Source organism: Hemiscyllium ocellatum, chromosome 10 (assembly GCF_020745735.1).
Source record: "Hemiscyllium ocellatum isolate sHemOce1 chromosome 10, sHemOce1.pat.X.cur, whole genome shotgun sequence".
Classification (NCBI taxonomy): domain Eukaryota; kingdom Metazoa; phylum Chordata; class Chondrichthyes; order Orectolobiformes; family Hemiscylliidae; genus Hemiscyllium; species Hemiscyllium ocellatum.
Window position 1 is genome coordinate 30,608,302 of NC_083410.1, and position 24,897 is coordinate 30,633,198.

Sequence of the window (24,897 nt, forward strand, 5' to 3'; positions counted from 1 at the left end):
TGTATGTGACAGCAGTGGCCTTCTTCCATGCCTGCAGTGGTGAGTCAAGATTCCAAGTGGTAGTAATATTTATCAACCTACTATTAAAAAGGGAAAAAAAAATTTAAAATATATTAACAGCAGGCCGTAATTATACAGACCTCTGTTCCCTCCAATTTCAGTGTATCTGTGAACATTGGATATGAAGTTAAGTCTTTATAAAAGATGGTAGGGTGTATTACCCACTGATGTGAGACAAAATTAAAAACCACAAAGTGACGCAGCCCAGCTGATAGCATACAACCCTTTTCAACCATCTGTTATTTTCTGAACAGGATCTTGTGAAAGGAAAGTCTGAGAAAGTAAATCTAAGATGTTGAAAAATAAATCACAACTCCGAACCCTGTCCTTGGTTTCGGATTGACATAGTGGGATTTCACTCACCTGAATGTAATCTGCTCAAGGAATTCCCGAGTAGGGACACCATCATTATATTCTTAGCAAAGCAGTAGCAAAAACTGGGCTTTTCAGACTTGAACCATACGTTTGGGATGTCGGACAGGATTTAATGGGGACCAGTTGGAGAACAGTGTGCCCTTATCAGTTCTATGGGCAAGGGCTGATGGTGTTAAGTGGCAACTGTCAGGCTTTCCCTGACATTGAGGACACCCTGCAGCAACAGTCCCACGTGCTGGGTACAGCCAGCCAACCAGGTGCCTACAGGTCCTGATTCTCATTAGTGCCAATGGGAGCAATGGCAACAGCTGGGTATGTATCAGGGACCCAAGATCAGAGAGGGACCCAAGATCAGAGAGGGACCCAGAGCAAAAGGGAGTGACAGTGGTTTGGGGATCATGGGTAAAGGTTGCACAGTGGGGCAGCAGGCAGGAGGGTGTCCATAGGCATGGACAAGAGATATCTATCAATGCTTTCCTTTCTCAATACTGTACCGGTCCCTCTGTTGGGCACATCGCTTGAGCACAAAGTGCCCAAGAACGCTGGACCTTGCTGAAGGATAGATTCTCAATAAAATCCCTACAGTGTGGAAGTAGGCCATTAGGCGCATCAATTCCATGCTGACCCTCCGAAGAACATCTCATCCAGATCCAGTCCCTCCACGCTCGCCCTGTAACCCTGTATTTCCCATAGCTAATCTACCTAACCTGCACGCTATGGGCTGTGGGAGGAAACCAGAGCACCCGCAGGAAATCCATGCAGATACAGGGGTAATGTGCAAACTTCATACAGCCATTCACCTGACGCTGTGAGGCAGCAATGCTAAACCCTGAGCCGCCATGCTTCCCCTAGATAAGTTGAAATAGACGCACAGCCTCTTTGGGAATGGCAGGTTCCTACGAGACACTGAAGACCGGCAACTGTTTATTGTGCAAGGAACAGCAAACCTATATTAGTGTACAAAACAATACGCTGCATTATCACAAAATGAACAGCACAACTGACATATATTGCAGGTGGCATTATATGAAACAACAAGCCCTGAATGTCTTGTGGAGAACCGCACACCCTGTAAGCATTGCATATAATAAAACATCTTGCATACCACTGTAGGAAGTGACAGACCAACAATTATGGCTGAAGGGTAAAAATCCATTTGCAGAATGAATTTTATTACATATACAAATATCAAACATACCACTAGCAGAAACAAAAATAACACTGAGCCTCCAAATATCAGAGTGTGCACTTAGTGGGAATATGCTTTCCTCCCAAAAGACCCACACTACCCTTCCCCCTCACTCAGCCCAATCTCTCACTCCATTCTCCCACTCCCTCCTCACCCATCTGTCCATTCTCTGACTCTACCATCAGTGACTACACTCGCCCACTCAATCCCTCATCAGACAAACTCCATTTCTTCACATTTTGCTTCCTGAATTCACTTTCTCCCTGCATGCAACTAATTCTACCTCTTCTCGTCTCCTTTTGATTTTACCAGACCTTTGGATTGTTAGTTTCTCTGTCCCAACATGAGTAGGCGCGACTACTGTCACCTTCAAGAGAACAGATGAAATGCAAAAGGAGCAGAGAGATGCTACAGTGTGGGCTGAGATCACACAGAATGTTAAAAATCCATTCAGGATGTGACAGTGAAATAATTCTCACAATTGAATGATCTCTTATCCATTTACCTAGACAACTTCAATTAACCTAACATCCAAACTGCTATAAACGACTTGACCGTGGTTAAAGACAAGTCTTCAGTGACCATACATGATCAATAAACAAAATGCCATCCTAAATATGCCTATCTAAAAATATAAACTACCCATTGAGAGAAAGACCAATTGAGCAAACTTCATCCAAGATTGTATTTTTAATGTGATCCTGACTCATGTTGAATCATGTCATTGGTTCCGTTTCCTTTCATCACCAAGAGCCTTTCTGGTCCTTCTGGCTCGATCTTGAGTTTTGAACCGTTGAGAGCTGCTGAATGTTGAACACGCCTGATTCCCTGTCGGAATGCAGGGCTGTGAGCCAGACGGAATATTTTTGTACGAGTCCTTTCCACAAACCTCCACCCCATCCCCATAAACCTTTCGCCTGTGAATCGGAAACAGGCTCACCTGCTCTCAATCAAGTTTGTGTGGCCTCTCATTTTCCAACGTTCTCTCTTCAGGACACTACTGCTCTGATTTGACCTTCCTGCTTATCCAACCATATTCATATACAATTATTTGCGTTCTTGTTTCTCATTCAATCACATTTTCTCTCTCCTATTCTCAAAGCTCTTCCGGTCTTAGCTGCATTTTTCCAGCTCTCACTTCAGCTGCTTGAGTTTTTGTAGCTAAGGATGCTCAGCCCTGACCCTCCCCAAGACGAGCTTGTTGTTGTATGCACACATTTACAGTAATGTGTAAAATATTCCTGTTGTGATCAGAACCGGATGGATCTCTTTGACTATGAGGTTCTTGATTGGGGGTGTTAACCTGGGCCAATCAGGAAAGTCTTGGCTGAGCAATATAACCAGGACAGAGGGAGTGGAGTGCATCATTTCCCCCTCCAACTCTATTTTGATTTAGTCCTTACCCTCCCCTTCACTGTTTTGATCACACAGCATTGCCCTTTGATGTGAAGGGCACTGCTTGTCACAGGCCACTCGGGTGTTTCCCCCTGTCAGGAGTTGGACCAGTGGCAGTGTTGTGCCTGTAGGAGAAGAGAGAAGAGAGAAGAGAGAAGACCAAGGAGGAGGTGGAGGAAGGAGGTGAGAGCTTTGTGTTCTGGGCCCTGTGTTTGAGCTGACCTGGGGCCCACTCCCACTGCTGGTCTCTGGGACCCTGCCTGGGCCTGCCTCCACCACTGCAGCCTGGGACTCGCCTGAGGCCCCTTCCCACAACCTCCTCCACTGGTGTGACCTGAGGCCTACCTCCACTGCTGGGACCAAGGGCCAGCCTGGGACTTGCCAGAGGCTTGCCTCCACCAGCGCTGCCTGGGACTCGCCTGAGGCACCTTCCCACAACCTCCACCACTGCTGACTGGAACTCGCCTGGGGGTCCCTCCCCAACAGGTCCGCCTCCACTGCTGGGACAAAGGGCCAGCCTGGGATTTGCCAGAGGCCTGCCTCAACTGCTGCTGCTGCTGCCAGAGGCCTGACTCCACCACCACTGCCTGGGACTTGCCTGGGAGTCCCTCCCCAACTGAGGGCCTGCCTGGGACTCGCCAGAGGCCTGCCTCCACCACTGCAGCCTGGGACTTGCCTGAGGCCACTCTCCACAGCCTCCACCACTGCTGCGACCCGAGGCCCACCTCCACCGCTGCTGCCCAGGACATAATTTTGGGGCTGCCTGGGACTTGTCTTGGGGACCCCCCCAACAGGCCTGCCCCCAACACTGCAACCGAGGGCCTGCCGAGGACTTGCCTGAGGCCTGCCTACACCACCGCTGCCTAGGACTCGCCTCGGGTGACTGGCCTCGGGCCCCTCCCCAAGGACTCCACCGCGACTACTGCCAGAGGCCCACCTCCACCGCTGCTGCCGGGGGCCGACGGAGTATGGCGAGCCCGAAGGTCGCAGGGCCCAGCCGGACCTACGCCGGGGTAGCCGCTGCCTTGGGCTCGGCTGGCCCAACCCCGGCCGCAACCGCATCCCCCTTCAGGCACCTGACCAAACGCCTGGGGGTCAAGGCCTATCCCCATCCCAACATGACCATCGAGGCCTGCAGTAAGGCCATGGCTAGTGTGGTCGGCCCACTGGCCATCGTCGCTGCGGCCCGCATGTACGGGAAGGCCGTCTTCTTTCTTAAGACCGAGCAGGCGGTCCACCTGGCCGTGGAGAGGGGGCTCACTGTGGGCGGGACATATTTGCCAGTCGACCCTTTGGAGGTCACGGCCCAGAGAGTCGTGATCTCCAACGTCCCGCCCTTCATTGCCAGCGAGCTCCTTCTTCCCCACCTCAACACCTTGGGGGAGATCCGGTCAGGTGTTCAACCGCTCCTGCTCGGTCTTAAGGACCCCACCCTCCGTCACGTGTACTCCTTCCGACGCCAGGTGTTTATTTGCCTGGCCCGGGAGGAGGTCACGGAGGGCTCCTTCACTGTCCTCCACGAGGGCGCGGCATACCGCGCCTTCTGGACGGCGGACGGCGTGCGGTGCCACCTGTGCCGCGAGGTGGGGCATGTTAGAAAAAACTGCCCCACCCAGAAAGCTGCCCAGCCCACACCAACGGCTGCGGGTGGTGCCGCCGCACCCATTCCCCCTCCCCCAAAGCCAACACCACAAGCCCCGGCTCCGGGGGCTAAGCCGGAGGGTCCTAATACCTCAGCCTCTGGCAGGGAGGGGGGTGAGCGTCCGACCGGACAGAAGGTGCCCAGAAAGACGCTACGCGTCAAGCCCGCCCACGGGGAGACCACCCTATCCCCATCCCCTTCCCCTTCCCCTCCACATAACCCACGACCTGCCCCGCCCCGGCACGACAATGCCCCTGCGGCCGTGCCAGTGTCACCCCGGCGCGGGAACCCTGACCCCCGAACCCCCAAACCCGTACCTGATCCCGGTCCCACTGACCCCGACCCCAACACCGACCCCCACCTCGTTAAGGAAACTCCTGGGGCTTCAACCCCCCCTCCAGAAACTGAGCCCCGCCCCACCCAGCCACCCCCTGGCACTAACCTGGGGGGAACCATCGCTGCTCCACTTCCTGCAGCGACCGTGTCTCTGGGCCCCGGAGAGGGAACTGGGCCCCTGCCCCGCCCGCCATCACCTGATATACCAGGGGCGGGGCAGGAAGTGACACGGCTGACCCTCCCCACCCTGGCCACGCCCCCTGCCTTCCCCCAGCCAATCGTATTCCGGGAAAGGCGGGGGGGAGGGACCTCGGGCCCCATGACCACCAAGGCGGGCGGGGAGGGGAAGACCCATAAATCCCCCCCGGTCTCTCTGGGGAAGAGGCGCCGGCCCTTGGAGGGGGGAGAAATCCCATCAGCGCGCCGGCGGCGCTGCCCCTCTCCAGGGGATGAGCCGACGGTGCCCCCCCACTGTCCTGCACCATGGCCCGACCTGCCCAAACCCCCAGGGGCGACAGCTGGGCCTTCCACCGCCATAACTCCTCCAGCCCCTGGGGAGGATTTTATTAACAACACGGGCCATGGTGCAGTCGACAGACTTTTATTCACTGCTGGGTCGTCGAGCGGTGGAGGGGAGGAAGGTGTTATCCTCGCTCCTCCCTCCCAGACTGTTTTTCCGGGGGCCTTGGCCCTGGGGGAGGACCTTTTCCCCGAGGAGCCGGGCGTCCCGGTGTCGGGAGAGGAGCGGGGCCCCGAGCCTCTGCCGCCCGGCGACCCGAACTCGGGGCGTTCCGGGAAGGGGTGCGCCGAGGAAGATACGGAAGGTGACCCTGGGGGTGGGGTCACTGGAGGTTTGAGGCCAGTTGGCGGTGCCGGACCAGCCCCCATCCTCTCGGTGGGGGAGGGGTCGGTGACCGAAGGCGACCTCCCGGAGGAGGGTTCTGGATCGGTGGCGGACACCGGGGACGACGCGGAGTCCGTCTCCAGCGACATTTTCGAGTCCCAGGTGCCCCCCACCGATCTCCCCCTCATCCCCCTCGAGGAACTCCGGGAATTTGTCGAGGAAACTCGGAGTCGCCGGGATAGAGCCCAACTGGCGCTCGACCGCTGGAGCTCCTTCGAAAGAGTCTACTGGTCGGCCCACGCTGCGCGCCAGGCGCCCGGGCTTGACGTCAATGAGCGAAAGCGAGTCAGGAACTTCCTAGGAGCACTCCTGGTGAGGGCGAGGGACTTCTGTGCCCCTCTCTCGTCCTCCCAGTAAATATGTACATAGTTTAACTGTGTGTACTGGTGGTGGTTGCACTATACTTTCGACATGGAGACAACTATAGCTAGCCTCAACATCAACGGCAGCAGGGAGTCACAGCGCAGATTCCAGACCCTCTCGGTCCTTCGGGACGGGAGGTATGCGGTGTGCTTCCTGCAAGAAACCCACACTACCCCGGGAGACGAAGCCACCTGGCTCCTGGAGTGGCGAGGGGGGGTCTACATGAGTCACCTCACCCGCAGATCTGGCGGGGTGGCTATCTTGTTGGCCCCGCATTTTCAGCCGGAGATCTTGGGGGTCAGGGAGCCAGTGCCAGGCCGTTTGCTTCACCTGACGGTTCGGCTGGGGGGCGCGGTGCTTCACTTGGTGAACGTCTACGCTCCCCTGGCCGGGCCGAGGCAAGCGAGCTTCTTTGAAGAAGTGTCCGCTCATCTCGCTTCCATCGACGAGAACCAGTGCGTCGTCCTCGGGGGAGATTTTAACTGCGTCCTCGAGGACAGGGACCACGGCGGTGCCCGCACGAGTTCGACGTCGGGGAGGAGGTTGGGGGACTTGGTCAAGTCCTCGGACCTGGTGGACGTCTGGCGGAATCTCCATCCTGACTCCATCGCCTTCACCTTCGTGAGGCCTGGGGTCGGAGCGTCCAGAATCGACCGCCTGTACGTTTCGCGGGCGTACGCCTCCTGCTTTCCGAAGGCCTCCACGCGGCAGGTGTCGTGCACGGACCATCACCTGGTGTGGGCGGAACTCCTTCCGTTCGGCGCCAGGTTGGGCTCCGCGTACTGGCACTTTAACAACCTGCTGCTGGAGGACGAGCGGTTCCGGGACTCGTTTCGTCGTTTCTGGGCCGGCTGGAGAAGGAAGCGGGGAAGCTTCCCCTCCCTGAGGCTATGGTGGGACGTGGGCAAGGCTCACGTCCGCGTCTTCTGTCAGGAGTACGCGAGGGGGTCGACGAAGAGGCGGAAATCCAGGATCGGGGAGTTGGAGAGGGAGATGCTCGACCTGGAGTCACGCCTCGGTCAGCCCGACGCGGACCCGGCCCTGCGCGGGGTGTACGAAGAGAAGAAGGCCGCGCTCCGGGACCTGCAGCTCGTCGGGGCTCGGGGCGCGTACGTGAGGTCGCGGCTCCAGCTCCTCCAGGACCTGGACCGCGGCTCCCCCTTCTTCTACTCGCTGGAAAAAAGGCGCGGCACCCGTCAGCAGCTCCTTGTGCTGCTGGCCGACGACGGGTCCCTCGTCTCGGATCCGGAGGGTATCAGGGCCCACGTCCGATCCTATTACACGGCCCTGTTCTCTCCGGATCCGTCCAGCGAGGACGCTCGCAGAGTTCTGTGGGAGGACCTGCCGCAGCTCAGCCCGGAGGACGCCGAAAGGCTCGACGCTCCCGTCACCTTAGAGGAGCTGACCGGCGCCCTCGACCGGCTCTCGAGGGGCAAATCCCCGGGGCTGGACGGGCTGACTGTGGAGTTCTTCAGGGCGTTCTGGGACGTCCTGGGGAGCGACTACGCACAGGTCCTGGGGGAGTGTCTAAATGCCGGAGAGCTGCCCCTTTCTTGGCGCAGGGCGGTCATCGTCCTGCTGCCAAAGAAGGGGGACCTTCGTTCTTTGAAGAACTGGCGTCCGGTCTCCCTCCTCAGCACGGACTACAAAATCTTTGCCAGGGTGTTGTCTTCTCGCCTGGCTTCCGTGCTGGCCCACATGATTCACCCGGACCAGTCCTACACGGTCCCGGGCCGGAGGATACAAGACAACGTCCATCTGGTCCGGGACCTGATCCATTTCTGTCGACGGGCTGGTCTGCCGAGCGCCTTCCTGTCTCTCGACCAGGAGAAGGCGTTCGACAGGGTCGATCACGAGTACCTGCTCGGGACTCTGCGGGCGTTCGGGTTCGGGACGCAGTTCGTCGCCCGGATCCGACTTTTGTACGCCGCCGCAGAGTGTCTGGTTAAAGTTAACGGGTCCCTGACGGCGCCCCTTCGCTTCGGGAGAGGAGTGCGTCAAGGCTGCCCCCTGTCCGGCCAGCTGTATTCCCTGTGCGTGGAGCCTTTCCTGCACCTCTTGCGGAGGAGGTTGTCGGGGCTGGTTCTGCGCGGCGCGGGCGCGGGGGTGGTCCTCTCGGCCTACGCCGACGACGTGCTCCTCACTTTCACCGACCCGGCTGACCTGGGGAGGATGCGCGAGTGCCAGGCCGTGTACTCGGCGGCGTCTTCCGCCAGGATCAACTGGGCCAAATGTTCCGGGCTACTGGTGGGTCCGTGGCGGGTGGACTCCCTGCCGGAGGAGTTTCGGGGGTTCAGCTGGAGTACCACCCATCTCCTCTACCTGGGGGTCTACCTCAGCCCGACCGAGGAATCCTGGCCGGCCAACTGGCAGGAGCTGGAGGCCAAAGTCTCGGCTCGCCTAGGCCGCTGGACAGGACTGCTCCGAGTGCTATCTTACAGGAGCCGAGTGCTGGTCATAAACCAGCTGGTGGCCGCCATGCTGTGGTACCGGCTGGTCACTTTGGTCCCTCCTCCTGGCTTTGTCGCTGACATCCAGAGAACGTTGGTCGACTTCTTCTGGGACAAAAAGATGCACTGGGTCGCTGCGCAGGTTCTGAGTCTCCCCATTGAGGAGGGCGGTCAGTCGCTGGTGTGCGTCCGCACCCAGGTCGCGACCTTCCGCCTTCAGACCTTGCAGCGATACCTTTACGTCGAGCCTCCTCCTAGGTGGTGCGCCCTGGCGACGTATTTTTTCCGCCAGGTGCGTAACCTCAACTACGACACGCAGCTCCTGTTCGTCGACCGTGACGGTTTGGAGGTCGCCCTCAAGGTGCTGCCTGTCTTTTACCAGGACCTGATCACTGTCTGGAACATGGTCGAATCGCGTCGCGCCTACCCTCCGGCAGGAGTAGCGGCTGTCGTCAGGGAGCCGTTGCTCAGGAATCCGCACCTCCGTGCTCGCGGGTTCGAGTGGCTGTCGGAGGGGAGGGCCGTGGCGGCGAGGGTGACCAGGGTCGGGGACGTGCTGGGTGCCGGGGGCCTGGGCTGGACGTTGCCGCAAGACATAGCGAGCAGGGCAGCGGTAGACGTCCGGTACGTGGCCACCGGCATCCGACGCCTTAAAACGGCGGTGCTCGGACCCGACGTAGTGCACCAGTTGGAGGACGCTCAGGTGTGCGGTGGGATCCCGTCCGCGCTCACCCCTGCCCGGACGGAATTTCACATCGGCCCCAGGGTCCCGTACTTCCCGCGGGAGCCTGTGCCCCACAACCTGAGCCGCCTCCGTAATTTTAGGTTTGTCCCGTTCAAGGACGTTAAAAGGCGGGTCCTGTACAGACTGCTGCTGCACACCGTCCACCTCTTCTCCCTCATCCACCGCCCGGACACGCCCTGGCGTGCCCATTTGCCACTGGGCGGTGGGGGTCCCCAGTGGAGGGCCCTCTACGCAGGAGTCCTCCCCCTTTCTCTCGGGGATCTGGGGTGGAGGGTGTTGCACGCAGCAGTCCCCTGCAACCGCAGATTGCGGTGGTTCACGGACTCCCAGCCCAACTGCTTGTTCTGTGGCGCTGTGGAGTCCGTGGACCATGTGTATGTTGGGTGTGGGCGTTTGCACTCCCTTTTTGATTTTCTTAAAAACCTCCTCCTCTGCTTTTGTTTGCACTTCAGTCCCACGCTCCTGATCTTCGGGCACCCGGTGCGGAGGAGGGAGGGCAGGTCTGAAGACCTCCTCGTGGGTCTGCTCCTGGGCCTGGCCAAACTGGCCATAAACAGGTCCAGGCAGCGGGCCGTGGAGGGGGTCGTTAGGGCCGACTGCCTGCCCCTCTTCCGCGGTTACGTTAGGGCCCGGGTGTCCTTGGAGAAGGAGCACGCGGTGTCCACCAACACCCTGGAGTTGTTCAGGGAGAGGTGGGCGCCGCAGGGAGTGGAGTGCATCATTTCCCCCTCCAACTCTATTTTGATTTAGTCCCTGCCCTCCCCTTCACTGTTTTGATCACACAGCATTGCCCTTTGATGTGAAGGGCACTGCTCATCACTGGCCACTCGGGTGTTTTCCTACTTTTCCTGGTGGTGGAAATTGAATAAAGATTTGTACACCTTGTCTCTCGCTGTGTCTCACACCTGCACACACACACCATGGGTGCTGGGGATAAAAATAATAAGCACTACCGCAGTTAGGCGGTAGTGTGGGGGGTTAATGAAAAAGAAAAAAAAAAAAAAGAAAAAAAAAAGAAATATAACCAAGGGAAAGGGCACTAAAAAAAAAAAAAAAAAAAAAAAATAAACAGGAGTGTGATCACACAGCATTGCTCTTTTTGATGTGAAGGGCACTGCTTGTCACTGGACCACTCGGGTGTTTCGCCTGTTAAGAGTTGGACCAGTGGCAGTGTTGTGCTGAAGAGACAAGGAGAAGAAAAAATATAACCAGGACAGAGGGAGTGGAGTGCATCATTTCCCCCTCCAACTCTATTTTGATTTAGTCCTTACCCTCCCCTTCACTGTTTTGATCACACAGCATTGCCCTTTGATGTGAAGGGCACTGCTTGTCACAGGCCACTCGGGTGTTTCCCCCTGTCAGGAGTTGGACCAGTGGCAGTGTTGTGCCTGTAGGAGAAGAGAGAAGAGAGAAGAGAGAAGACCAAGGAGGAGGTGGAGGAAGGAGGTGAGAGCTTTGTGTTCTGGGCCCTGTGTTTGAGCTGACCTGGGGCCCACTCCCACTGCTGGTCTCTGGGACCCTGCCTGGGCCTGCCTCCACCACTGCAGCCTGGGACTCGCCTGAGGCCCCTTCCCACAACCTCCTCCACTGGTGTGACCTGAGGCCTACCTCCACTGCTGGGACCAAGGGCCAGCCTGGGACTTGCCAGAGGCTTGCCTCCACCAGCGCTGCCTGGGACTCGCCTGAGGCACCTTCCCACAACCTCCACCACTGCTGACTGGAACTCGCCTGGGGGTCCCTCCCCAACAGGTCCGCCTCCACTGCTGGGACAAAGGGCCAGCCTGGGATTTGCCAGAGGCCTGCCTCAACTGCTGCTGCTGCCAGAGGCCTGACTCCACCACCACTGCCTGGGACTTGCCTGGGAGTCCCTCCCCAACTGAGGGCCTGCCTGGGACTCGCCAGAGGCCTGCCTCCACCACTGCAGCCTGGGACTTGCCTGAGGCCACTCTCCACAGCCTCCACCACTGCTGCGACCCGAGGCCCACCTCCACCGCTGCTGCCCAGGACATAATTTTGGGGCTGCCTGGGACTTGTCTTGGGGACCCCCCCAACAGGCCTGCCCCCAACACTGCAACCGAGGGCCTGCCGAGGACTTGCCTGAGGCCTGCCTACACCACCGCTGCCTAGGACTCGCCTCGGGTGACTGGCCTCGGGCCCCTCCCCAAGGACTCCACCGCGACTACTGCCAGAGGCCCACCTCCACCGCTGCTGCCGGGGGCCGACGGAGTATGGCGAGCCCGAAGGTCGCAGGGCCCAGCCGGACCTACGCCGGGGTAGCCGCTGCCTTGGGCTCGGCTGGCCCAACCCCGGCCGCAACCGCATCCCCCTTCAGGCACCTGACCAAACGCCTGGGGGTCAAGGCCTATCCCCATCCCAACATGACCATCGAGGCCTGCAGTAAGGCCATGGCTAGTGTGGTCGGCCCACTGGCCATCGTCGCTGCGGCCCGCATGTACGGGAAGGCCGTCTTCTTTCTTAAGACCGAGCAGGCGGTCCACCTGGCCGTGGAGAGGGGGCTCACTGTGGGCGGGACATATTTGCCAGTCGACCCTTTGGAGGTCACGGCCCAGAGAGTCGTGATCTCCAACGTCCCGCCCTTCATTGCCAGCGAGCTCCTTCTTCCCCACCTCAACACCTTGGGGGAGATCCGGTCAGGTGTTCAACCGCTCCTGCTCGGTCTTAAGGACCCCACCCTCCGCCATGTATACTCCTTCCGACGCCAGGTGTTTATTTGCCTGGCCCGGGAGGAGGTCACGGAGGGCTCATTCACCATCCTCCACGAGGGCGCGGCATACCGCGCCTTCTGGACGGCGGACAGCGTGCGGTGCCACCTGTGCCGCGAGGTGGGGCATGTTAGAAAAAACTGCCCCACCCAGAAAGCTGCCCAGCCCACACCAACGGCTGCGGGTGGTGCCGCCGCACCCATTCCCCCTCCCCCAAAGCCAACACCACAAGCCCCGGCTCCGGGGGCTAAGCCGGAGGCTCCTAATACCTCAGCCTCTGGCAGGGAGGGGGGTGAGCGTCCGACCGGACAGAAGGTGCCCAGAAAGACGCTACGCGTCAAGCCCGCCCACGGGGAGACCACCCTATCCCCATCCCCTTCCCCTTCCCCTCCACATAACCCACGACCTGCCCCGCCCCGGCACGACAATGCCCCTGCGGCCGTGCCAGCGTCACCCCGGCGCGGGAACCCTGACCCCCGAACCCCCAAACACGTACCTGATCCCGGCCCCACTGACCCCGACCCCAACACCGACCCCCACCTCGTTAAGGAAACTCCTGGGGCTTCAACCCCCCCTCCAGAAACTGAGCCCCGCCCCACCCAGCCACCCCCTGGCACTAACCTGGGGGGAACCATCGCTGCTCCACTTCCTGCAGCGACCGTGTCTCTGGGCCCCGGAGAGGGAACTGGGCCCCTGCCCCGCCCGCCATCACCTGATATACCAGGGGCGGGGCAGGAAGTGACACGGCTGACCCTCTCCACCCTGGCCACGCCCCCTGCATTCCCCCAGCCAATCATATTCCGGGAAAGGCGGGGGGGAGGGACCTCGGGCCCCACGACCACCAAGGCGGGCGGGGAGGGGAAGACCCATAAATCCCCCCCTGTCTCTCTGGGGAAGAGGCGCCGGCCCTTGGAGGGGGGAGAAATCCCATCAGCGCGCCGGCGGCGCTGCCCCTCTCCAGGGGATGAGCCGACGGTGTCTCCCCACTGTCCTGCACCATGGCCTGACCTGCCCAAACCCCCAGGGGCGACAGCCGGGCCTTCCACCGCCATAACTCCTCCAGCCCCTGGGGAGGATTTTAATACCGTCACGGGCCATGGTGCAGGCGGCCGTGTTCTTTTTACCATTGGGTCGTCGAGCGGTGGAGGCGAGGAAGGTGTTATCCTCGCTCCTCCCTCCCAGACTGTTTTTCCGGGGGCCTTGGCCCTGGGGGAGGACCTTTTCCCCGAGGAGCCGGGCGTCCCGGTGTCGGGAGAGGAGCGGGGCCCCGAGCCTCTGCCGCCCGGCGACCCGAACTCGGGGCGTTCCGGGAAGGGGTGCGCCGAGGAAGATACGGAAGGTGACCCTGGGGGTGGGGTCACTGGAGGTTTGAGGCCAGTTGGCGGTGCCGGACCAGCCCCCATCCTCTCGGTGGGGGAAGGGTCGGTGACCGAAGGCGACCTCCCGGAGGAGGGTTCTGGATCGGTGGCGGACACCGGGGACGACGCGGAGTCCGTCTCCAGCGACATTTTCGAGTCCCAGGTGCCCCCCACCGATCTCCCCCTCATCCCCCTCGAGGAACTCCGGGAATTTGTCGAGGAAACTCGGAGTCGCCGGGATAGAGCCCAACTGGCGCTCGACCGCTGGAGCTCCTTCGAAAGAGTCTACTGGTCGGCCCACGCTGCGCGCCAGGCGCCTGGGCTTGACGTCAATGAGCGAAAGCGAGTCAGGAACTTCCTGGGAGCACTCCTGGTGAGGGCGAGGGACTTCTGTGCCCCTCTCTCGTCCTCCCAGTAAATATGTACATAGTTTAACTGTGTGTACTGGTGGTGGTTGCACTATACTTCCGACATGGAGACAACTATAGCCAGCCTCAACATCAACGGCAGCAGGGAGTCACAGCGCAGATTCCAGACCCTCTCGGTCCTTCGGGACGGGAGGTATGCGGTGTGCTTCCTGCAAGAAACCCACACTACCCCGGGAGACGAAGCCACCTGGCTCCTGGAGTGGCGAGGGGGGGTCTACATGAGTCACCTCACCCGCAGATCTGGCGGGGTGGCTATCTTGTTGGCCCCGCATTTTCAGCCGGAGATCTTGGGGGTCAGGGAGCCAGTGCCAGGCCGTTTGCTTCACCTGACGGTTCGGCTGGGGGGCGCGGTGCTTCACTTGGTGAACGTCTACGCTCCCCTGGCCGGGCCGAGGCAAGCGAGCTTCTTTGAAGAAGTGTCCGCTCATCTCGCTTCCATCGACGAGAACCAGTGCGTCGTCCTCGGGGGAGATTTTAACTGCGTCCTCGAGGACAGGGACCACGGCGGTGCCCGCACGAGTTCGACGTCGGGGAGGAGGTTGGGGGACTTGGTCAAGTCCTTGGACCTGGTGGACGTCTGGCGGAATCTCCATCCTGACTCCATCGCCTTCACCTTCGTGAGGCCTGGGGTCGGAGCGTCCAGAATCGACCGCCTGTACGTTTCGCGGGCGTACGCCTCCTGTTTTCCGAAGGCCTCCACGCGGCAGGTGTCGTGCACGGACCATCACCTGGTGTGGGCGGAACTCCTTCCGTTCGGCGCCAGGTTGGGCTCCGCGTACTGGCACTTTAACAACCTGCTGCTGGAGGACGAGCGGTTCCGGGACTCGTTTCGTCGTTTCTGGGCCGGCTGGAGAAGGAAGCGGGGAAGCTTCCCCTCCCTGAGGCTATGGTGGGACGTGGGCAAGGCTCACGTCCGCGTCTTCTGTCAGGAGTACGCGAGGGGGTCGACGAAGAGGCGGAAATCCAGGATCGGGGAGTTGGAGAGGGAGATGCTCGACCTGGAGTCACGCCTCGGTCAGCCCGACGCGGACCCGGCCCTGCGCGGGGTGTACGAAGAGAAGAAGGCCGCGCTCCGGGACCTGCAGCTCGTCGGGGCTCGGGGCGCGTACGTGAGGTCGCGGCTCCAGCTCCTCCAGGACCTGGACCGCGGCTCCCCCTTCTTCTACTCGCTGGAAAAAAGGCGTGGCACCCGTCAGCAGCTCCTTGTGCTGCTGGCCGACGACGGGTCCCTCGTCTCGGATCCGGAGGGTATCAGGGCCCACGTCCGATCCTATTACACGGCCCTGTTCTCTCCGGATCCGTCCAGCGAGGACGCTCGCAGAGTTCTGTGGGAGGACCTGCCGCAGCTCAGCCCGGAGGACGCCGGAAGGCTCGACGCTCCCGTCACCTTAGAGGAACTGACCGGCGCCCTCGACCGGCTCTCGAGGGGCAAATCCCCGGGGCTGGACGGGCTGACTGTGGAGTTCTTCAGGGCGTTCTGGGACGTCCTGGGGAGCGACTACGCACAGGTCCTGGGGGAGTGTCTAAATGCCGGAGAGCTGCCCCTTTCTTGGCGCAGGGCGATCATCGTCCTGCTGCCAAAGAAGGGGGACCTTCGTTCTTTGAAGAACTGGCGTCCGGTCTCCCTCCTCAGCACGGACTACAAAATCTTTGCCAGGGTGTTGTCCTCTCGCCTGGCTTCCGTGCTGGCCCACATGATTCACCCGGACCAGTCCTACACGGTCCCGGGCCGGAGGATACAAGACAACGTCCATCTGGTCCGGGACCTGATCCATTTCTGTCGACGGGCTGGTCTGCCGAGCGCCTTCCTGTCTCTCGACCAGGAGAAGGCGTTCGACAGGGTCGATCACGAGTACCTGCTCGGGACTCTGCGGGCGTTCGGGTTCGGGACGCAGTTCGTCGCCCGGATCCGACTTTTGTACGCCGCCGCAGAGTGTCTGGTTAAAGTTAACGGGTCCCTGACGGCGCCCCTTCGCTTCGGGAGAGGAGTGCGTCAAGGCTGCCCCCTGTCCGGCCAGCTGTATTCCCTGTGCGTGGAGCCTTTCCTGCGCCTCTTGCGGAGGAGGTTGTCGGGGCTGGTTCTGCGCGGCGCGGGCGCGGGGGTGGTCCTCTCGGCCTACGCCGACGACGTGCTCCTCACTTTCACCGACCCGGCTGACCTGGGGAGGATGCGCGAGTGCCAGGCCGTGTACTCGGCGGCGTCTTCCGCCAGGATCAACTGGGCCAAATGTTCCGGGCTACTGGTGGGTCCGTGGCGGGTGGACTCCCTGCCGGAGGAGTTTCGGGGGTTCAGCTGGAGTACCACCCATCTCCTCTACCTGGGGGTCTACCTCAGCCCGACCGAGGAATCCTGGCCGGCCAACTGGCAGGAGCTGGAGGCCAAAGTCTCGGCTCGCCTAGGCCGCTGGACAGGACTGCTCCGAGTGCTATCTTACAGGAGCCGAGTGCTGGTCATAAACCAGCTGGTGGCCGCCATGCTGTGGTACCGGCTGGTCACTTTGGTCCCTCCTCCTGGCTTTGTCGCTGACATCCAGAGAACGTTGGTCGACTTCTTCTGGGACAAAAAGATGCACTGGGTCGCTGCGCAGGTTCTGAGTCTCCCCATTGAGGAGGGCGGTCAGTCGCTGGTGTGCGTCCGCACCCAGGTCGCGACCTTCCGCCTTCAGACCTTGCAGCGATACCTTTACGTCGAGCCTCCTCCTAGGTGGTGCGCCCTGGCGACGTATTTTTTCCGCCAGGTGCGTAACCTCAACTACGACACGCAGCTCCTGTTCGTCGATCGTGACGGTTTGGAGGTCGCCCTCAAGGTGCTGCCTGTCTTTTACCAGGACCTGATCACTGTCTGGAACATGGTCGAATCGCGTCGCGCCTACCCTCCGGCAGGAGTAGCGGCTGTCGTCAGGGAGCCGTTGCTCAGGAATCCGCACCTCCGTGCTCGCGGGTTCGAGTGGCTGTCGGAGGGGAGGGCCGTGGCGGCGAGGGTGACCAGGGTCGGGGACGTGCTGGGTGCCGGGGGCCTGGGCTGGACGTTGCCGCAAGACATAGCGAGCAGGGCAGCGGTAGACGTCCGGTACGTGGCCACCGGCATCCGATGCCTTAAAACGGCGGTGCTCGGACCCGACGTAGTGCACCAGTTGGAGGACGCTCAGGTGTGCGGTGGGATCCCGTCCGCGCTCACCCCTGCCCGGACGGAATTTCACATCGGCCCCAAGGTCCCGTACTTCCCGCGGGAGCCTGTGCCCCACAACCTGAGCCGCCTCCGAAATTTTAACTTTGTCCCGTTCAAGGACGTTAAAAGGTGTGTCCTGTATCGACTGCTGCTGCACACCGTCCACCTCTTCTCCCTCATCCACCGCCCGGACACGCCCTGGCGTGCCCATTTGCCACCGGGCGGTGGGGATCCCCAGTGGAGGGCCCTCTACGCAGGAGTCCTCCCCCTTTCTCTCGGGGATCTGGGGTGGAGGGTGTTGCACGCAGCAGTCCCCTGCAACCGCAGATTGCGGTGGTTCACGGACTCCCAGCCCAACTGCTTGTTCTGTGGCGCTGTGGAGTCCGTGGACCATGTGTATGTTGGGTGTGGGCGTTTGCACTCCCTTTTTGATTTTCTGAAAAACCTTCTCCTCTGCTTTTGGTTGCACTTCAGTCCCACGCTCCTGATCTTCGGGCACCCGGTGCGGAGGAGGGAGGGTAGGTCTGAAGACCTCCTCGTGGGTCTGCTCCTGGGCCTGGCCAAACTGGCCATAAACAGGTCCAGGCAGCGGGCCGTGGAGGGGGTCGTTAGGGCCGACTGCCTGCCCCTCTTCCGCGGTTACGTTAGGGCCCGGGTGTCCTTGGAGAAGGAGCACGCGGTGTCCACCAACACCCTGGAGTTGTTCAGGGAGAGGTGGGCGCCGCAGGGAGTGGAGTGCATCATTTCCCCCTCCAACTCTATTTTGATTTAGTCCCTGCCCTCCCCTTCACTGTTTTGATCACACAGCAAAGCAAAAAAAAAAATATAACCAGGACAGAGGGAGTGGAGTGCATCATTTCCCCCTCCAACTCTATTTTGATTTAGTCCTTACCCTCCCCTTCACTGTTTTGATCACACAGCATTGCCCTTTGATGTGAAGGGCACTGCTTGTCACAGGCCACTCGGGTGTTTTCCTACTTTTCCTGGTGGTGGAAATTAAATAAAGATTTGTGCACTTTATGTCTCTCACTGTGTCTCACAGCTGCACACACACACACACACACACACACACACCATGGGTGCTGGGAAAAAAATAAGCACTACCGCAGTTAGGCGGTAGTGTGGGGGTCAATAAAAAAAAAGAAAAAAAAAGAAAAAAAAGGAAAAAAAAATACAAAAAAAAATTTTTAAAAAAGAAAAAAAAATATTACCAGGACAGAGGGAGTGGAGTGCATCATTTCCCCCTCCAACTCTATTTTGATTTAGTCCTTACCCTCCCCTTCACTGTTTTGATCACACAGCATTGCCCTTTGATGTGAAGGGCACTGCTTGTCACAGGCCACTCTGGTGTTTTCCTACTTTTCCTGGTGGTGGAAATTGAATAAAGATTTGTGCACTTTGCGAAAAAAAAAAGAAAAAAAAAGAAAAAAAAATATAACCAGGACAGGGGCTGTCCTAGAGGTGGTCGAAAGGTGTGCGAGGGCGGACCGAGAACTGGAAGGGGCACAGGGTGGACTGAGAACCAGAAGGTGGGTAGGGGCGGGCTGCCTTAGAGTGGTCGGAAGGTGGGAAGGGCAGGGGCTTGCTGGGTCTGTATTGTCTTCACTTTTGCATGCAACCGTACTGTTTAATGTTCAAATGTCATTGTTGATGTCTCTTTACATTTTTGTGAAACTGGGATTTGAGGTTTATCCTCACGTCCCTGTAAACTGTTTGAACGGTAGGGTTTGGGGCCTGGCTTTGCTCCCCTCCCTTGTAAAATTGCTGTCTCTTGATTGCAGCTGTAAATGTAACTGTTTGTTGTAAACTGTTTTTGCAATTTGGTTAATAAAATATATAACCAGGACAGGGGCTGTCCTAGAGGTGGTCGAAAGGTGTATCAGAGCGGACCGAGAACTGGAAGGGGCACGGGTGGACCGAGAACCGGAAGGGGGGGTAGGGGCGGGCTGCCTTAGTGGACAGAAGGTGGGAGGGGTGGGGGCTTGCTCGGTCTGTATTGTCTGCACTTCTGTATGTAACAGTATTGGTTAATGTACAAATGTCGTTGCCACTGTCTTGTCATATGTGGAACTGGGATTTGAGGTTTGTCCTCATTTCCCTGTAAACTGTTTGAACAGTAGGGTTTGGGGCCTAGCTTTGCTGCTCCTCTCCCTTGTAAAATTACTGTCTCTTGTACAGCTGTAAATGTTTTTTGTAAGCTGTTTTGTAATTTGTTTAATGAATTAAAGAGTATAACCAGCACAGGGGGCAGGTGATGGTGCAATGTTAATTTCCCTGGATTAGGAATCCAGAACCTCAGTCCAGTGCTCAGGGTATGTAGTTCTAATCCCATTATGTGATGTGAAATTTGAACTCAATAACCTCTGATGTCTGTAAACAGCAGATCAGTTACCATCACCTTTGTGCAATAAGTATAACCAGGGCAGGGGGCCCTCATGTGGTGCAGTAGTAATGTCTCTACCCCTGAACCAAGAGACCCAGGTTAGAGTTCCAGCTGCTCCAAACGTGTGTAATAGCATCTCTGAACAGGTTGATTAGGAAGATGGTATAACCAGGAGAATCTCCTCAGTTGAGGACTGACTCCGAGCTGGCTGGCGACAGCCAGTGTGCTGTGCACTTGTAAATAAAGGGTGATGTTGTGATGGGATACTGGCCTCCGTGCAGTTATTTCAATTCCAAATATCTGCATAGCCATGTACCCCAGAGTGAATCTCAGATTGGGTGGGAGCTATTTCTTTAGTCTTTCTCATGCAAGTTAAATCCTGTGGGTCTCGAGTCATGTATTATCTAGACTACATAAAGACAGCAGTTTTCCTTCCCTAAAGGACATGACTGAACAGATGGGTTTTAATGACAATCGTTTCATGGTAGCATTAGTGAATTGTTAGTGAATTCAAATTCCACCATCCAGTGGATTTGAACTCACATTCCCAGTCCAGTACATCTCTGAATTATTAGTGCAACAAGAATACCACTGTGCCTCCCCCTGCTGGTCTCTTAATGGTAGCTTCCATGGAATGTCTGCACCACATTTTCAATTTCCGTCAGCGGATTGTTTGCTTCCAATCCAACAGCAGAACTGTGCTGTGTTGTGCCACATAGATCATATAGTTTCAGTTCTGGCAGTGATAGAATGCGTTCCCTAAGGCAATGCTCATTGATAAAATGTAACACTTGCTCCCGTGTCTAATCAAAGTTCAGGAGGTGACCATTGACAAAAATATCAGCTTTGAGAGTGTGGTGCTGGAAAGCACAGCAGGTCAGACAGCATCTGAGGAGCACCCTTCATCAGGAATGATCAGCTTGCCAAAATGCTGGGCTAGGGTCACATATTTTCCCTCGGAAAACTCTGGTTCTGTCTTCCACTGGAGATTATTCAACTTTTATTGCGTGGGTAATTATTTGGTCTCATGTTGTTCTGTTGCTGTGTCCTGCTTCAGCACATTTTCTGAAAGTGATTAATTGTTTTATAATAAAAACAGTTGGGTTTAATAGCTCGGCTCTGATCACAACAGATGCTGGTAAAGACTTTTAGCGTATCACTTACTCACTGTATTGGTATAACCGTACATCTTTTGTGGTTCCGTACCTTAAGAATTGAATGCATTCTGATGATTTGTACCAAATGTGAACTTCTCCTCTGATCTGTGATGCTTCAGGATCTGTACTTCACTCACCACCTGAACAGCTTGCTCCAAAGTTAGGTCTTCTTTGGATTCAACAAATCTGACATCGAGTCATCAATCCTGCTTAAACAATTCCATCTCTTACGAATTCTGACTTTATGTCACCACAGTTGCGTCCCTCCATTAGTCTGTAGAGATCATTAATGAAATCATCTATCGATTCACCTGAATTCTTTTTCAAGAACCTTATTAGTTTGGAAATTGAAATATTTGTCAAAGGCTTTCAAAGCTGGTTTGAAAATGCCTGATGCTTTTTGATGCCTCATGATCACCTGCTGTATTCCAAACATATTTCGTCAAACGTTCCACCTAGTACCCAGCTCGGAAGCCATGTTAAAGCTCAAGAATTGATTTCTCCAGCATGTCCAATTTTGTATTCTATTTAGGTTATAACTGAAATGAAATCATCCGGGCAAGATTAATTCTGAAATCATCTCCTAACATGTATAGATATTTTATCTACTTTAAAGATTTTTGTTTTACAATTATGCTGTTCTCCTATGCTTTGCTGCTGTACTGGAAGGTTTTCCCATTATCTGGTGGCTTTAATGGATGATTCCCACATTTTCTTTCCACAGCTTGACTGGATGATTTCTACTTTTATAAATTTTAATTGAGGAACTCCTGCCTTTTGCAGACTTAATGAAGTCTCCCAGAAATATTTTCCCAGTTAGACTGGAATTACTCATGTCTTTAACTTATCAAATACTTAGCCACTTTTGATTATGATGCCTCCAACTCTCTGATCCAGAATTTGTTGTCTCAGCCCTGTTACGTTTATTTTGCTCGCTATCCCTCATGGCATCCTTGCACTATGACAGCGACACCAAATCAGAGCAGTTTTAAAAAAAAATTCTTGTCCTTTTCTGGTTCATTTACTGTGCCGTTTAAAGTTTCCTCTTTACAAGGAAATTTTAGTTTTGAATCATAAATCCCTGATGTCTGTTCACTCACCGTTTGATCTCTAGACTCAGGGATGCAGCCACAGACCACCACCTCACGTACAACCTGCATCTCTGCCTGAGAGCTGCAGTTTCCTGCTGCTCCAGCACACACCTTATTAGGTCTGAAATGCTTTCTGTCATTCTTTAAAAAATTCTTCAGTGTTGAATATTTCCACAAGGTTTTCTCTTGATTTCCACTGATAATCTTTGCAGTGCTGCTTTCCAGTCTGCATGAGTAACTAGCTCGGTTTCAGATGCAAAAGAAATCACTACTGTTGATTGTCACGTAGAAAGAGGCTGAGCAAATCTTCAGATCATCTCAGATGCTCATCATGTTGGATATGGTAATGTTAAATACCATATTACGTATGGTGCCACCAATATCTTCTAGTCTATATTCCTCCAGTACTTATGTGGTCTAGCATAGATGAGAATTTCTGGTCTAACTAGAAAAGTCACTTGAAGTAAACACGATTAAGTTTATTGCATCCCTGCAACTATGTACTTATCACAAGGATATGATATACATTATTACAGAGACTGTTAGACAGAGCTGTTCTTAGGTCTAACCCTTCAATGTCCTTAATTACTCTTCCCACCAGTCTCCATGAAATCACCACTATGGATGGTACATATCCACTCAATTATTGACACTTTCAGACTCATATGCAACAGTGGAGACTTTTGGCAGTGATAGTTCCAAGATAATTTTCTGTAGGTTTATTATACCTTGCTAATATTTTAAATTATTCATATATATATATATTATTTCCAAATATTATCTTACAGCAATATATCTAATTTTCTTTTGAATGAATCACATTTTCTCACAACTGATCCTATAGGTACTGGGATGGAGATTTTGAAAGATAATAATCATAGATATCTGAACATCTCATCAAATGTAAGCAACTAATATACAAATAAACTTCAGAGTTAATACCTGAAATTTTCTGGATATTCACTGACTGCCATGTTGATGACCTCTAAAGCACGTTGATAATGTTTTTGGGCAGAAAACAGAAGCGCCAGTAAATGGAGAGAATGCATGTCATCATTCCTGAGTTTAAGTGCCACTTGTAATTGTTCAATAGCTTCAGAGATCTGCAAAAGAAATTTAAACACAGCGAAAAATATTTACTATAGTGCACTTTCAGAGGAGATGAAAATCCCAGGTCTATTGCCGTCAAACTCTGAATTATATAAACCAGCTTTACAATTAGTCACTTACAGATAAAAAAAACTTGTAATTTTATTCATCTGTTCTAGTGTCACATGCATTGGTTTCTGACTAATTCTTCAATATGGTAATTATTTAGCCAATCAAGGGGGATTAAAGGCAGGAAGGAGCAGCTTTAAGGGCATGTACCACAATGGTAGTGTCCCTCCCTCTGGTCTAGAAGATCTGGTTTCAAGTTTGACTTCCCATAACATGTTGATTAAAAATAATGAGAACACTATTATAAGCTCTGGTTACAGAGGCATTAGGAGAGGATTAAAAAGGTCTCTGCTGCCACCTGATGTATAGCATGGGGGAAGTGGGAGGAGGAAATAGATGATGAAAATAACTTTACTATAAATAGATTAACATGATATTTTTAACGTTAAAAATTTTACAAGAAGCAATAGATTCTTTTTAATAATACAACCAATTCAAAAATATGAAGTTGTTCAACATTGTCATTAAGCAAGCACACACTTCAAGAATAAAGAAGGAGAACATGCCCACATCTACATCAACAGAACTGACGTTGAGAGGGTGGAGAGCATTAAGTTCCTAGGAGTGACGATAACTAACAACCTGTCCTGGACTTCCCACTAGATGTGACAGTTAATAAAGCACAACACGCCTCTTCTTCCTCAGGCAGCTCAGGAAATTTGGCATGCCCATAAAGACCCTCACCAACTTTTATAGGTGCAGCATCAAAAGCATACTGTCTGGGTGGATAACGGCCTGGTACAGTAACTGCTCCGCCCAGGACCGGAAGAAACAACAGAAGGTTGTGTGCACAGTCCAAACTATCATGGAAGCCAACCTTGCATTCAAGGGCTCCATTTGCTACTGGTCTGCTGACCTGATGAGTCTCTTTAAAACCTCCTGCAGTTTGTGGTCATCTTCCTCAGTATTTACAACCCTGCCAATTTTCTTGTCATCTGCAAAGGTCTTGATCAAAGCCCCTATATATAAGTACTAATCATTAACATACATCACAAATAACAACGGGTCCTGAATCTTGTGGAATAGCTTGTGGAATTATAAACAAATTTTAAACCACTCAAGCATCCCTCTACCATCACCTTTTGTTTCCTGCCTCTCAGCCAATTATGCATCCAATCTGCTACTTTGCATTGGACATAGGCTCTTAAGTGAGGAGAAATGACCAAGTTTGTAACCTAGTAAAGAAGCTGCCAATTACCCAGACGATTGCTAGAAATTTACTGTCTGTGTAAGCCCCTTGTGACCTTTGTGAATCGACAGTAACTAACGGCTTGAAATATGGTCTTCTTTTCCAATTACAAATTTGGTGAGGAATGCTATGTTGCTGCGTTATTGTTTTCTTGGAGATGATGGACAGCTTCTTCAAAACATATTACTTTGTTTCAGAGATTTTAGCAGCGTTCAAAAACTTTGCAGGTTGTCAGCCAAATAGCATTATGGATCTCTACTTTCAGCCTTACCTAACCTAACCTTATATTCACCACACCCCAAAACAAGCAGCTCAAACCATGTTCATTTTATAACATTTTTGTCAGGTACTTTTTTTTCTAGCTCCATAATGATACTGCTTCTGATTTGTGTAAATCCATACTGTTTTGTACTTTGAATGATAAACTTTTCTCATGCCACTATCAGTGGATTAGTTTAATTAACTGATTTGTATTTTAAAACAAAAAACTTGAGGTTTTTTAAAAAAAAATTCCTCTCACCAGCATTACCCCTCCCATTTCAGTTACCCTGAAGATAAAATCTTTTGAACTATATATAAAAAAAAATCATGGTTTAAAACTCTTACAAAACTGCAAATTGAATATGAATGAACAAGCTTGCCTTGAAAGCTTCATTTACATGGGAAACAATCTTCTATTTAGAAGGTTCAGATAAATCTTTATAACTGCAACTTGTTCATTA

General features: G+C 54.7%; 1 protein-coding gene across 3 annotated transcripts in view; it reads right to left on the reverse strand.

Moving 5' to 3' along the window:
• LOC132819708 (tetratricopeptide repeat protein 7A-like) overlaps positions 1-24,897 on the reverse strand; it is a 373,105-nt gene that overhangs the window by 167,473 nt on the left and 180,735 nt on the right. For all 3 annotated transcript variants that reach the window (XR_009645113.1, XM_060831372.1, XM_060831373.1), the window contains one exon: positions 22,711-22,871. Coding sequence is in view for 2 of the 3 variants with exons in the window: in XM_060831372.1 (XP_060687355.1) it covers positions 22,711-22,871 (161 nt within the window). In the remaining variant the exon portion in view is untranslated. The remainder of the gene's footprint in view (positions 1-22,710; positions 22,872-24,897) is intronic.